Source organism: Trachurus japonicus, chromosome 6 (genome assembly GCF_045865225.1).
Source record: "Trachurus japonicus isolate A0001 chromosome 6, Traja_1.0".
Lineage (NCBI taxonomy): Eukaryota > Metazoa > Chordata > Actinopteri > Carangiformes > Carangidae > Trachurus > Trachurus japonicus.
Genome location: NC_140912.1, coordinates 5394809 through 5410671, shown reverse-complemented (window position 1 = coordinate 5410671; position 15863 = coordinate 5394809). Strand labels below are relative to the sequence as shown.

Below are 15863 nucleotides of genomic sequence, written 5' to 3'. Positions count from 1 at the left end.
ACATAGAGTGGCTGTTGAGAAGTGTAAAGTGGAACAGTAACATGATATAAATTCAACAACCACTTTTTAATCCCACCATCCTTCCTGAGCCTGAGATTGTGTGAATGCCGTTCGGTTTTGATATGATTCACATGTTTGGAAATATCAGCCACAGAGAATCTGTTGCCCAACAGAAGAGCCAGCATTGTTGCAAACTATACATTTCACCATAAACTCAAACATTTTACATTCTCATATAGTTGTGGCTCAGGAGGTAGAGTGGATTGTCCACTATTTGATGGGTCGGTGGTTTGATTCCTGGCTCCTCCAGTCTGCATGTTGAAGTGTCCTTGAGCACAGTTATTGAAGGCTGAATTACCCATGATGCATGCCTCCCAGTATGTAATGGAAAAGCGCTGTATGCATAGAAAATGTGCTGTATGCATGTGTAATTGAATGGCTGAATGTGGATTGTAGTGTAAAGTGCTTTGAGTGGTCGATACGACCAGAAAAGTGCTAAATAAGTGCAATCCATTCACCATTTACCATTACCTCATAGAAACCTTAGAGGCTTGGCTCATTTGGGTATAGAAGGTGTGAAGAGCCATACTACAGTACATTATGCTTCACTTCCTGCTTGCACAACTGTATTTAAAGTTTTCTGGCAGTTTTACTCTGACAGATCAAAGAAATCTCCTTCAAGTGTGACAGACTGCATTTGTAGCAGAGGAACATCAACCAAAACGGTGCTTTCCAAGATATGATGCATTAATGTTACTATGCTGGTTTGAACTTCAGAACAGTTTCTTGAGTCTCCATGACCCAGTTACTGTATACACAGACAGATGAGGTATGATAGAAGGTGTCTGACATGTGGATAAGGGGTCATAACCAAAAGCAGCCAGGAACTGGGAAATGCGTGTCGACCTAAACCTCACTTTCCCTTCAGAGATCGTTGTGATCAACCTGTGCCTATATCTTGTCGTCTGGTCCAACTCGTGCCGGCGGCGTGTCTTCATCGTTGAGCTGGCGGTTCCTTGGGAAGACGCCATGCATTAGGCATATGAAAGGAAAAAGCTATACGCTATGCCAACCTGGCAGCTGAAGCAGAAGAACGGGGCTGGAGTGTGAAGCCCAGTGGAGGTGGGCTGCCGGACGATTCCACAGCAAGGCTCCTGAAGGAAGTTGGCATCAGAGGGCAGATCCAGAGGAAGACCATCAAAGAACTTGTGCTGCTGAGAAGAGCAGTCACTAGTGGCTGTGGTTGCTTTTTCAGTCTTATAGCTCACAACCTAAAGAAATGAACAAACTTGTAAAGTCAAGGATTGGAAAATTGAATAAGCCTCTTTATGGAACAATGTCTTCCTTGCAATCATGCCATCTTTCACAGGTTTACAGGTTTTGGACAAACAGCATCAGAGCACAAATACTATATCTTTCAGTCTTCATTTTGAATAGCTATATGACATTGCATTGTGCTAAAGAATGACTTACCACCGGAAATCTGCATTGAAATGGACAAGGATCACCTAAGCTCGGTGTGTTTACTGCCCTTGGAGGCATGTTTCTGTTCCAGGAGTGAACAACAATTTATCTCCCTAAATGGAAAGGCAAAACACATAATGCAGCCACAATCACACAGCTTGTCCTGAAGCACAATACAACCCAATGATACCTATGACGTAAACCAGCAGCATCCTTCTGACTCACACATTCACACTTGAAAGCTTCAGCAGTAGAACAGTTGATCACACAGACTGTCTGTCTGTGTGATCTGCTGTACAACTTTATCACCAGGCAAAAGTGTTAATGCACACACACGCTGTTTTAAGAAAGTTGCCTTGGTGCCTTGCTCAAGGTTGTGGTGGTTTAGTGGTCTAGCAGTACCATATTCACCTGTCTCTGATACCTAAATAGACTTGCATCACGAGCACCAAACAGACATAGATGCCTCACAACAGCCTGAGTGTCAGATCTGCTGTATGTTATGTTGTCACTTGCTTTCCCCGCCCGGTCCTGGGATTAGAACAAACCTCCCTCCCCTCGGTGGTTTAACCTCCTGGGAGTGCAGGTGCAGCTCAGTGTCAGTTGAACTTGTCTTGTTAAGCACTTTGCCTCTGAAGCTTCTTTCCATTCATCATAAATGAAAGGTTTGTGAATGTCAGACTTTGTTTATCTCCCTTCCACTGGGCCTCTTGGTCCTTGGGGAAAACACATTTATGTGAGTGAAATGTGATGTTTTAATTTGGCTTGATCGTTATCTAACTCTGCAAAAGCTAAATTGCGGTGTTATGTAATATATTGTCTTCTGTCAATTAACTGATGGAGAAAATAATAGAAAATCTGAGCTTGACACTTCATTATTGACCATGGAAACAAACAGCAGTTGATAAAACAGTCTCAACTCAAATTAATGAGGAAGTGGAAAACTTTTGACCCCTATATTAAAAGAAAATAAAAAAGAAAAGAAAAGTATAAGAGTTGTTTTATTCAAAGTAAAACCAAGAATCTGCATTAACAGTGGTGCTTTGAGTAAACAACAGCATGAACTAACACTATGTTAGTGTCGCACCTGATGATGCAAACGTCACTATCTTTTAGTACAGCTGAGGCTGATGGGAAGGTTATTACTTTAGCATCTGGTCATAAATTAAATTATTGAACAAGGTCAAATCTTTATCGTGGTACTGGAAGGGATCACTGAAATCACTAGGTTTCATTTCTTGAGACGATCAATAAAGGTAAAAATTTCATGGCAATATTTGCAGTTGTTGAGATATTTCAGTCTGTAGTCTGGACTGAAGTGGTGCACTGACCAAAACCGTGGCCACTCAACAGAGGAAGTTCCAGAAAATACTTAATGATGTTCCAATTGTAGTCTCACATCCATGTCTATTGACTTTTACCTCATTCAACAGTTTAAAGAAACTACATTTTGCATTTTGAAAGGGAGAAAAATCAAATGAAGACATGTGAAGTATAGAAATGTAAAGTGAATGATGAAAAACTGTCTCCAAGTCAAAACACCAGTGTTTTGACAAGAAACAGCTGGTTGTGGTTTCACATGCGAAACCACGTGTAACCAGTCGCAAATTGCAGCAGTTTTCTCGTCTTCCCTCTGACAATTTCAGCTGTTACTGTATAAAATATGCTCCTGCTGACCCGGCCTCTCATGGCATTATGTCTGACAAACAGCTCTTCCACAAAGCATCTTCTAAATTTGTCCCTGCCCTTTTCACACTGAGGACCTGACAGCAAGGCAAGCCGCAGCAGATGGCCAAAAAGGCTTCCTATTTTCACAGACTGCTAATTAGAGCTCTAACCACAGCTCACCTTTAATGTCGGCCACGGACTGCTTTTAGCGCAATTAGTCTAATGGGGTCTGGGCCTGTGAATAGCCTGTAATGTTTAGACCGGGCCAGACGTTGCATTGGAGTTGATGTATGTCAAAATAGAGGACAAGAGGGGTCTAATGCACAGAGGATCCATTTATCACCGCAGCCCGTGGAGGACAAGACTGTAACCATGATTACCCAGAGAAACTATTTAATTAGATACATTAATAATTGAACTAATTAGCTCCCATGTGTCTCACAAATGAAGAGGGAACCTGGAGCTTCACTTGCACCTAATCAGCTGATTAATTAGTCTGTTGATCGTTAGCTGTCTTGACGGTCTATATGCGATCAGATGAGAAGGCGGATAATGAGGGAATAGTCGGTCGATGGTGCTGGTTAATTAGTGTGACCTGATCCAGGGGCCATGTTAGAACAGTTGTTTATGCCACAACTTCTAATGAGGAGGATTTAGGGCTGGATGATCTATTTAGAAGCAGGCTGCAATGTTGTTTATGGACTGGGGTCAGTGCTGGCCTTGAAAACCCCAATGAAAATCATTATGATTCTCCGATAATCTATCCATAGGGACTCATAATGTCTCTGAGGTTCTCAATATTAACTTTAAATAATGACCTTCCCATACTTTGTGGTGTCTTTATTCCTAAATCTTCTGTACAGTGACTCACATGAGCTCTGAGTCAACAGTGAGCTCCAAAGCTATTTGGATTTCAACAGTGTTATATCTTTTATAATCTCATGAGGCCTCACAGTGTGTGGTAGGCTCATTAAGTACAGCTACTGTTACTATAACTGTGGTGGTTGCTCATAGATCTATACAGTAGCTGTACTATATATACTATTAAGTGGTTTTATCTGGAATGTCTGTTTATTTTCATCCTTGGCTTTTGGATTTTTGAGTGGACAAAAAAGACGACCTTTACCTTTGTTAATGTATTATTTCTTTTAACCAATATTATTCCTATGGGGTAAAAATTCCAAATTGCATTCCAACAACATATGGCAGGTCCAATCGAGTGAAGACCGTAGATTTACAATGTTTTTTATCACATATACAGTATATCACCACAATATTCCTACAAGATGTTGTGTTTATTGTTATCTTGTTGTTATCCTTCGTGTTCCTTCAACACTCAAGGACTTTGTCTCCAATGGTCTATTATCGGTATATTGTTTGTAAATTCCCATAATTAAAGGCTTAAATATTCCTACAGTGACCTGTGCTTATCTTGCCCTGTTACTTCATTGTGGAATGTTATGATATTTCCTAAAACAACCCTTCAATGAAGCACTAGCATTCTGTTGTTCAGTCTGTCTTATTCATAGCCACTTTATAAACCTTTAATTCCCTGTAAAATATTGCTCAAGCTCTTTAAACGAACTCGTTTTTAGTACATTTATTTTAATTCCAATAATATTCTTATAATTCTGTGAAGGACCTGAGGTCAGTGACCTTTGGGACATTATGGGATGCTGCTTTAAAATTACAAAGGCTATGCTTAAAAGCTGGATGCTTTATTCCAAAGTGATGCTGCAACACTTTAGAGTCTTTACCCTCATTTAAGCTGTTATTACCTGTTTCTTACAGATGAAGCACACAAACACACACATGAAGGGATGGACACACTGAATATATGTCACACACACACACACACACACACACACACACACACACACACACACACACACACACACACACACACACACACACACACACACACACGGAAAAGGCGCTGCATCTGCTGTGCTGAAAAGCCACAGCTTTGACTACAGGGCGCCCTGGAGATAATTGGTGTCCTTGGAGTTGAATAAGCTCATTCTAAAACACCTCAGGCCCGAGCTGTCCTGGTGTGTGACTGTCTATTGAATAATTGATTCAGAGAGAGGGAGGGGGCGGTTACTATCAGATCTGAGCATAATGACTTTATATAATTAGCACGCAGCGTTGAAAAAACCATTTGACTGTGGGAGTTTTTTGTCGAGAGGGAGAGACAGAGGGAGAGAGGGAGAGGAGAGGGAGAGGAGAGGGAGGGGGGAGCTGAGTGGAGCCTCGGTCTGTGCAGTGGAGCTCATTTAGGGGGAACAGCCGCAGCCTGAGTAGATACAGAAATGCTTATGCACTGACATCAGCCAAGATAAAGCCACAGCCACTCTTGTTTTGAGGACGGCTCTCCTGCCGGCAAGGTGATACCCGGTCGGGGCCGCGGCTCGGCTCTCCTCTCCTCTCCTCTCCTCTCCTCTCCTGCATCCTCGGGGCTATTTTTACGCACAGAAAGCGACTCTCGCTGTTTCTTGTGGCTTTTCTTTCGGGGACTATGAGGAGCGGAGCTGGAGTTTGAACGACTCCGGCTTTGTAATTTCCACAGAGTCAAAGCCCTCTGTGTTGATTACCTCTCCTCGTGGTGGTGGTGGTTGTGGTGTCCTGGAGGCACGAGGAGAAAAGAAAAGCTGTCATCTCTCCTGCTGTTGGATTGTTGTCGTTTCCAGAGGGATGGTTTTGGACAAGGAGGAGAGTGAGTACAGTAATGATCTGAACTAGTAGTATTACATACACTCAGTGGTCAATTTGTTAGGTACACCTGAACTATCTAATGCTGCTGCTCTGCCATTAAGTCTACTTTCATGCTCATGTGTTGATGTAACTGTATGCACTAATACTGATGTCATTGTTTGTGGTGACTTTGAATTTTTACATTGAGAATGAATGATTGGATTTCTGGCAGTGTCCCATTTAATTAATTGCAACAGACTGCACAGGTGTACATGATAAATTGGTTGCTGGCTGTATATATATATATATATATATATATATATATATATATTGTACTGTATTCATTGCCATAAATAAACCAGCATGAGAGGTTTTGAGGGTTGAGAAGATGGTGTTAGAGTGGATTGAAAAAAACAGATGCTAGTCTGCAAATGTTTTTATAGTCAAGATTAATGATGAGATGTACAGAAAACCACCAGTAAATTCTCAGAGGAACTTTAAGGAACTTTCGACCCTTGTTGTCTTCCCAATGATTGTTACAGTGAGTTTGCCCACAGTATATTCTTGCAGGGGACTGTCTGATATATCTAAGTGACCTAACTGGTTGTTTGTAGTTACAATTCAGTGACATTTACTGTAGAGACTTCTGGTGTAGAGACGGTGACAGTTATTATTATTATTTTTTAGCATCTCCTGCACTGCGTGAATGTTACTTCTTAAATTATTTGATTTAAGTGATTATTTTTTGACATGTTTCTCAGTCTTCAAATGAAATCCATCTCTCTCTGTCTCTGTTTTCGATCTCCTGTCAACCTGTTGGTCTGTCTCCTGCCAGGTGTGTCTCTCGTGTCTCTCCAGTCCAGAGAGAAGCCGAGAGGCTGCGCCGGCTGCAACGGCAAGATCCGGGACCGCTTCATGCTGCAGGCGCTGGACAGGTACTGGCACGAGGACTGTCTGAAGTGTGCCTGCTGTGACTGCCACCTGGGCCGGATGGGCTCCACGCTGTACACCCGTGCCAACCTCATCCTCTGCCGCAGAGACTATCTGAGGTAACCAGAATCCTTCCACAGAGCGTTACAGGATGATATAGAGTTTAATTAGTTGCATCATGCAGCTTCAAAACAGATCATCTTGGAGGTCTAGGGCAGAGTGTGTAGTTGAAAGTAAAAGGTGAAAGAGCTGCTGAGGTGATAATGAAAAGGTGCTGGAGCACACATTTCAACTTGCCATTGACAGCCCTGTGGAACAGATACATGTAGACACGATAATGCATGCAAACTCCACAAAATTACCATGATAAACACATTTGTATCTATTTATATTCATTATTTTCATATGTTCACCCCACACTTGGAGAAACCGTACAGGAGAAGAATCTCTCCAGTCATGTTGAGCCATGTTTAGCTGTTTACTCAAGTCAGATTTGACTGGAGTCAGCTGAGTCTGAACAGTTTGGGTCCCTGCGAGGGACATGCTGTTGGCTGATGGGTCCACGCATTAAAACAAATATTTGATTTATAAAAAGCTGATCCACTTTGAAGGCTATGGGCTCAGGAGAGTTGATAACAACAGCAGCAGTGTAGAGTGATCTCCCACAGTCTGGACTAAAACCAGCTTTAGTGAACAGTAACAGGATCAGCAGACTGTTGACCTTTTTGCATGTTTCAAGTGTCTGTTAAAAGACTTTAACGAAGCCACAACAGAGCAGTGTGTGGTTTATGACTGCTCAGCTTCCTCTTGTTCCTCTGCTCCCCTTTTTTTATTGAACCTTTAAACCAATTGGACTTATTCATCAGACAGTAAACAAGGAAAAGAACATGAGAGACAAACAGAACAGCTGACTTCATGTTAAACAGAAGTACATTTAGTGCTATCAGATGAATTAGTGAGTATAATGATTAGAGTATTTCCCACATGTCAAACTACTACCTAATCATGGAGACTCTATAATAAAGTGTGCTTATGGTTGTATGGATCTGTCATGCAAAGTTTGTAACTTTTATGACACTTCAAACGATCTTCATGAGCCCCTCAGATAAAAAATAATGTTTGTAGATCTCCTGAAAATTCCTGTGGTGAGAGTGTTTGTCACTACACCGTGTGTGGCTGTGATACAATGAACATATATATAACAGCATTCCACCTTAAACAACTCTTGACCATGAATCTTGATGGCACCACTTCTACACAGACCTAAATCTGGTTCAAATAGCTCCTCTGGGAGTTATATACCCTTAATTTCTTGCCTGGAATAACGAGGTCTGGTGTCAGGTCAGCAGGAGAACTCCTGATATCTCAGCCACATTGCTAAACTCATGTGTTAGTCTCATGTACAATCCAGCTGGATTTGGTTTGAGCTAAGTCTCTCATTAGCTGCACTGCACTTAAGAGACCAAAACCCCTTTTGACAGTTAAATTGGCTAGATTGCCTCCTGTTTTCCTCATCATTGCAAGGGTGCAGACCAAAAGCCTTTGAAGAGCGGGATTAAAACCATGTGATTTCTTTTAATTGGACCATTAGTAGAGAATTAGCATTGAGCTTCGCAGCCTTGTTAAGGAGAAGGAAAAAACCCACCAGGTGCCGGTTCAGGACTCAGGCTCGTTAGATCAGAACATTCTGTTAATTAGGACTCTCTTTTGTTCCCGTGTTGGTCACCCGTTTGATGACGTTTTTCATCTGTCATTGGAGGCTCTGGCATACACATACTAGACGCTTTTCCTCTCTCCTCCCCTGGTTTTTTCAGAGTGGTTCCTCCCAAAGCCTCCTTTTTCTATTTGGCCTCTAATGGAGTATGGAAATCAGCTGCGGCCACTTACCTTCATGTGTGTCAGGCTCTCAGGGAGCCGTTTGTTCGCTCTGTTCGAGGTGAATGAGAGGTGAGGCGGTCTGCAGCTGGTCAGCACCGAGTCACTGGCTATTAAAAATAACAAGGGGTTTGCAGGTAGTTTGAGGACAAAGTTCAACTTCTGTTGCATAAATTCAGAGTTTCAGCAGAAAGTGACTTTTGTACTTTGTGAAGTCAGAAAAATGTCCTTAAACTGGTTCTGAAGATAAAGTGATATCTTCATATAATTAATGACATTTTCATATCAGTAAATCTCCACTCTCAGCACCTGCTACAATGCAGTAGTGACCTGAGTCATGTCCAGTTCAGGAGAGATTTTATATCTACTGTAATGCTCTGCTTGTTAATAGCAGGAGCAAAGTTGGTGTTTTTAGTGGAACTGCTTTCACAGCAACATAACTACTCAACTTTCTAACTACTAACGACTGAACGCATAAAGAGGAACTATGCAAGTCTGGTCTCTTTTTCGCTGTTTGCTAACCCTCCTCTCAGTCATGTGGCTTTGTTTTTAACAAAGCCAATTAAAAAGCAATCCATGGAGCGGTGGATAACATTTTATAGGATATTACGACGCATGCATTTTGTGTAATCTTAACTGTCATAAACAAAACATTGCAGGTTATGGAGCGCAGGAACAAATGTTAACATTTCTATGTTTTCCATATTCTGTGTTATAAACTGTTTTCTTGTCTATATACAACATCTATTGCACGTCTGTCCGTCCTGGGTGAGGGATCCCTCCTCTGTTGCTCACTCTGAGGTTTCTCCATTTTTTCCCCGTTAAAAGGGTTTTCCCGGGAGTTTTTCCTCACTGGACGTGAGGGTCTAAGGGCATAGGATGTTGTTATGATGCGATGTAAAGCCCTTTGAGACAAACTGTTTGTAGAAATGTTACAAGTCATGTAGTTAACTCTCACAATTACTCCGAAGCTTTTTAATCGAGGTAAAAATGTAGCATAGCCACGGGAAAAATCCTGCATAGTTCCTCTTTAAGGCTCCCTTGTTTCATTTTTTGCTGGCTGATACGTCTGAGTGTGTCCAGACTACAGGTCTGCTTGTCGCCCTCTCTGCCTCTCAGGCTCTTCGGGGTGACGGGGAACTGTGCAGCCTGCAGTAAGATGATACCTGCCTTTGAGATGGTGATGAGAGCCAGAGACAACGTCTACCATTTAGACTGCTTCGCCTGTCAGCTCTGCCGCCAGAGGTAAGACTGGGGGAGCAATTAGCCGGGGAGATCAAATTCAGTTGAGCTGTGTAGCTCACTGGTCATCATGAGCATATCACCAATGCACAGCAATCAAGAGGTGATGAAATTCACTGTGCAGTTTAAAACCTCAAGGGGTTAACAACTCTGTATATATCTTGGGTAGTTAATCAAGCAGCAATCATGCAAGATTAATTTCTGATTATCATAGCGGTGGATGTGTTCTGAAAATATGCCTGAAATGCTCCTCGGGGACCTCATGATTCACTTCAGCTCCAGTAAGAACTGAGACCTAGTTCCATATTTTTTATTCCCCTCTGCAGATTTTGCGTGGGAGACAAGTTTTTCCTCAAGAACAACATGATCCTGTGCCAGCTGGACTATGAGGGAGGCCATCTTAATGGCAGCGCTGAGAGGCAGCCTCAATAAGAGGTAATATTCTGATGACGATAAATTACAGTCCCAGACAGCTGGTCTGACAGTTTGAACTAAACCATGCACTGAGATATCTGGAAGGTATACAAGTGGATTCACAAGCTCATCCCAAGTATGACCATATGTAGACATGAGGCTTCAGACCAGAGGCTGCTGACATGAGAGAATCCATGCCAAGATATGTTGCGGTATTAAAAAGAAAAAAAAAACTGCATTATATGACATTTATTATGGATTCACATACATATGTTCAGTTTAAGGGCAGGTTATGAAAATGGATTGAAGTCTGATAATTGAACTCATGGTGTGTGTCAGGCTTGTGAATATCTGACACATGTATTAAACAGGCTGAGAGCCAGATGTGTCCTCATTACTGCAATAAATTGAACTCTGTCCTTAAAGTCCCCAACATAACCGCTCAATCAATGTCTAATAATTTACACTTAATCTCAACAAACCAAACTAACTGAACCGTGCTCCTTCAGCCTTTTATTGAAAACATAAAGCTGTTTCAGCAGCTTCATACGCACATAAAAAACAGAGTGGATGTTTGGATGTAGATTCATCAGGTGGTAAAAGAAAAAAAACAACCTCCGCATTCATGATACTGCTCCATGTCTGCTGGATATGTAAATAGACAACTGTTTGATGTCAGATGTTTGTGTCTTACAGAAAATAATTAGTGCAACTCTAACTCCGGACTCACTGGTCCCTGGTCAGTGGTCCAGAGGATCGCAGCATACATTCTAAATGCTAATATTGTTTTTTTTATTATTATTATTTTCATGAATTATGAACAAACAAGTAACTTTTACTGTTCTGCATCTGATGAGACTGGTGGGTCTTAGTCAAGTCAACCACAACATAATGTTTCACAGCAGTAAAGTCATGCAGCCGTACACTAAATCACAGTGTGAGAGCATCTCTCTCCAGACACATGAGATTTCTATTCAAACATGAAATGATACATCAAAACTAAAGGCTCAACTCCCAGTCCCACCTGTGTGTGAAGAGGGGTTCACCCTGGACCGGTCGCCAGTCTACAGTCAGGATGGCATATAGACAACAACCACGCTGACTTTGACGTCTTTGATCCATTTAGAGACACTTACAAAGGCAAAATGCAGTATCTGTAAAAATGCAGAACTGAGAAAAACTGCTTTTTGTGTTTTTCATTGTCAGGTTTAAGCATCAAATTATGAATAACTACCAAGTCTATAATTGATTAGATAAAGGTGGACTGAATTAAATGTATTTAGTTTGTCTTTCTGACCAATTTTTAGTGTTTTATGGCATATTCTGTGACCAATATTGACAGTTTTATGGCAGATACTGCACTTTTGCCTTGGTTTTGGTGCAGATACTGCACTTTGACTTGGTATTAGCTACAGATATGGCACTTGGTTTCACAGTGCTTTTTTGGATGGACAGTAAAATAAAAAGCCCAATAACTCTGGAAATTTTAGCGGTACCAATATCAGATTTCTTTCTTTTTTTTAAATGCAGATACTGCACTTTGCCTTTGTGCCTGCATGTGTTTGGGCTGAGGGAGGAGGCTGGATGACCCAGAGAAAACATGCAAAACATGCCTTGTTGCTATGAGGCAACAGTGCTAATCACTGTACCAACATGTGTGAAAGCATTGTTAAAGGAAGCGAAGACTGTTACACGGGGTCTCAATACTTTGGCAGTAACTGGATTTACAGGAAAGAGCTGTAAATGATTCAGCCACCTCTGCACGACAATGTCACTACTAAGAAAACAGGCAATATGTCGTTCCAATGCAATGCCATGTTTACTGAATATGAACTGAACAATGTGTGTTTTTGGGAGCGACCTGTCCGTCCAGAGGAAGCTGAGCTTGTCAACATGTTGCAGTGACATGTATGCAGCAGATACAGATACATGGTTTAGCTGAAATCACAGTTTGCAGCTGGTGCAGTATGTGACCCTGCAGGTTCAAGCAAATCTTTTTAAAGCTTTAAACGGCAGACAAATAAATCCTGTGGGAACAGAGCTCTTCCTTCATTGAGCGTCTTGATGGGTGTGGGCGCAGTGGTCCGCTGTGAGACCAGATTGTTGGAGTAAGGTTGAAAGCAAGTGCAGCAAATACCACAGTCTCCACAGCTATGAAGATTTCAGGGTTTGGTCCAGTTCAAAAACATTCCCTGAAGCCACCAAGAGGCCAACGTATCATTACAATACAACTGTACAACACTAAGAGTTCATGGTAAAACAGCTTTATACTTCTTCAATTTCTCTTTTCAAAATAAAAATCTTGGTACTTGTGATGGGATCGATAGGACAAAATATTATGAACAGAGGTAAGAGGTGATGTTTCCCTTATACATGTGTTTGTTGGATGTATAGTTTGTTTGGAGTGGATTCAAATGGGAGTAAATTTAAGACTTGACATTAATGTTGTTTTCTTGGTTCTCATCCATACTTGGATTACACATCCAACACAACCTTAATACCACTACTTCACATCTGGATGATAAAAGCAGGTTTTTAAATGATGAATCACTGCTATTGTGTATGACCACAATAGCAGTGATTTTTGTATTTATTGTGAAAATAGTGAAGCATCATCTAAAAATAAATAGTTTTTAACAGAAATGTCTCCTATTAAACACTCATATTGCCTGCTGGTAATACAACTGTACCTATATACAACAGGCAACCCTACATTTAAAAGGCACGGCACAGAATGAAACTAGACTGGCAATCAAATACATGTCAAACACCAGACCTCAGAGAAAATTTAATCATTATTACCAATATGAATATGAACAGGATCTGGCTCAAAATCAAATGGGTTCCTCCTGGAAACGTGTTGATGGAGGTAAGAACGAGATAAATAACAATGAAATCTAATTTGCTTATTGGTTGATAGATAAAGTGGTGCTGAGTAGATAATGTTTAACTAATCATTTACGGGTTTCTGGTGTTTTTTCCTCCAACTTCATGGGTTAGACATTTTTGTTTCTTGCTTTTAAGGCATTACAAAACAGAAAGTTAATTCTTCTCTACCTTATGCTGTGCTACAATGCATTCAATGCATAAACCTCAGGGAATTTAAAGCCTTTTGGGCCAAATAAAGAGTTCAATTCCTCTGGGAGATTATTACAGTTTGGGAAATGAGGTTTCCTTTCACATACATATCTTGGCCTGTTACGAGAAGATGTTAGAGGTGTTATTCTATGAAAAAGAAAAAAGGTCTGCAACATCATGTGGCTCCAGTGCAGAAAATGTATTCAAATCTCATAATGTTTCGAGCTGCAGGCTCTTCTTCAGATGTAAGAGGTGTTATTCTAACCCTAACTAAAACAAAATGCAATTTTTTTTAGGAACAATGGCAATCAACCAACATTTCTGTAGATGTTAGCCAGTGTTAGCCAGCTGGCTAATGCTCAAGTCCTTAGGTGTGATGTTCTCACTCGCTGTGCATATTGTTACAGCAACAATATCCAGTATTTAGCCCATTAAAAAACACAAGACATAAATTGAGTGGAAAACAATAATCATAATGTAGATCTTGATAAAGATTTTAGGAATAAGGGTCTAGGACTATTTCCAGTGGCAGATTAATACTTAGTTAGTATTTAAAGCAGCAGCAGGATGGTATGTGATGGGTGAGTGATGATGACAGTGAAGGAGCATATCACCCACTACAACAGTGTGGATCACTCTATTACATACTCACAACTATTTCAGGACAGCAGTGGAGCTGTGAGGCTCAGAGGAAAAACATCCGGCTTTAAAGGGATAGTTCACCCAAAATTCAAATTTCACTCATTATCTACTCACCCTCATGTCGACTAAGGGCTGGGAGAATTTTCAGAGTCCTCTGTGCCTTCTCTGAGTTACGGGGGGGTCCGCGCAGCAGTATTTGTCCATATAATGGTTGTGAATGGTGCTCACTTTTCTTTGTTCAAAAAGACACACAAAAAAACATCCAAATACCTCCATGCTGCTCGTCTGTAATGTCTCTCTTGTATTGAAGCCCCGGCATGAGAAATTGTTCCGTCGGTCAGTGCAACACAGGAAGAGCAGTGAACCGAGACACTGGGAGCTTCTGCTACAAACAAGCTTGAAATATAGACTTATTTATTTTTTTTCGGAACAATTTCTCATGTCGGGGCTTCAATACAAGACATTACAGACGAGCAGCATGGAGGTATTAGGATGTTTTTTGGTGTGTCTTTTTTGGACGAAGAAAAAGTGAGCTCCGTTCGCAACCGTCATATGGACAAATACTGCTGCGCGGACCCCCCCGTAACTCCGAGAAGGTACAGAGGACTCTGAAACTTCTCCCAGCCCTTAGTCGACATGAGGGTGAGTAGATAATGAGTGAAATTTGAATTTTGGGTGAACTATCCCTTTAACTACAAAGAGAAGACCTGTTATGAATAACCACTCATGGTGTGTTCTGAGTATTGAGTGTTGTCTTTGTCTTCGAACATTGTATCAAGTGTTTTTTCAAAAGAGAAAATGGTTATTTTTTAATGACACCATCCTTGTAGCAAATCACAACCATTTATTCATAATGGAGCCTCCTACACCACAATTTACAATACGACAAATACATTTCTGTTTTCACACCACAGTTACTGGAAGTGTACATGATCTGATCATATGTTTCCACTGAACCCACACAGAGAGACCTGGAGTGGTTTCACATTTTACTCTCTCTCTCTCTCTGTCTGCAGATCAGAGCAGGATGACTGTGAGCCAGTTGGACTGTGGGACTCACAGCAGCTTCCTGTGTCAGACTGAACCATGTGTGGACACATTTCCAGCAGCTCATGTTTGAACTCTCCACTCCGGAGCTGCACAGTAACTATCTTGAAAACTGCTGTTTCTGATCAGATGATGCCAGAGATCGACCACCGAGGTGGAGCAATGAAACTAAGGAGAGGACAGTGATGCTTTGGCCTTACTTCTCTCTCTCTCTCTCTTTTTTTTGCATTCAACAAAATAGAGTGAACTAGTGTTTGCAAATAATTTCTAGAGTCAGTTTGACTAAACGAAAAAATGAAATACGAGACGGACAGAGTGGAGCCAGTCGAGCCACACTACCATCAACCAATTCATCCATCAGAGAAAAGTACTAAGTTCTCAGTGATTGTGAAATCATGCTGGCAGTGGGTGAACTGTCTTTTTGTGGTGAACTCCTCCCATCTGGCATAAAGGACGTCCCAAACAAACTGAAACATATTTGAAAATACAGTTTGGTTCAACTCACCAACTGACGAAGATCAACTGTTTGTCTCTCCTGGCCTCTTGAATCTGGAAGCCCGAGTGGGACTTCAGATTGAACCCCAAATAGCTTTGTTTACTCTCTGATCTCAAGTTGTTGTTTTTTTCTCAACTGATTAAACTGAATTTTAATTTCCGTTTACATGCTGCTCATTATTTATGTGCCAAGACGACAATTAGCGAGGGAGGGGCATGACACCAGAGGGAGAAAATCAGTAATAATCTGTCCGATGAAGAACGTTCAATACTCACAAATTCCTAAGATAACATGTCCCCTCCCACAATCCTAA

At 41.2% G+C, this 15863-nt stretch overlaps 1 protein-coding gene across 1 annotated transcript; it reads left to right on the top strand.

Annotated features, from left to right (window-relative positions):
* The first annotated feature begins 5402 nt into the window (after window positions 1-5402).
* LOC146985443 (rhombotin-1-like) lies at window positions 5403-10308 on the top strand. Its single transcript, XM_085778430.1, has 4 exons — window positions 5403-5848; window positions 6662-6875; window positions 9751-9876; window positions 10200-10308. The coding sequence occupies exons 1-4, from the start codon at window positions 5827-5829 to the stop codon at window positions 10303-10305; spliced, it is 468 nt and encodes a 155-aa protein (XP_085634556.1). The 5' UTR covers window positions 5403-5826; the 3' UTR covers window positions 10306-10308.
* The last annotated feature ends 5555 nt before the right edge of the window (window positions 10309-15863 follow it).

What these genes read in the sequence shown, in the direction of transcription:
- LOC146985443 (XM_085778430.1), top strand. Translation starts at nt 5,827, where the DNA reads ATGGTTTTGGACAAGGAGGAGA. An exon ending in TGCCGCAGAGACTATCTGAG is followed by an intron (nt 6,876 to 9,750) that starts GTAACCAGAATC and finishes TCTGCCTCTCAG; the next exon opens with GCTCTTCGGGGTGACGGGGA. An exon ending in TGTCAGCTCTGCCGCCAGAG is followed by an intron (nt 9,877 to 10,199) that starts GTAAGACTGGGG and finishes TCCCCTCTGCAG; the next exon opens with ATTTTGCGTGGGAGACAAGT.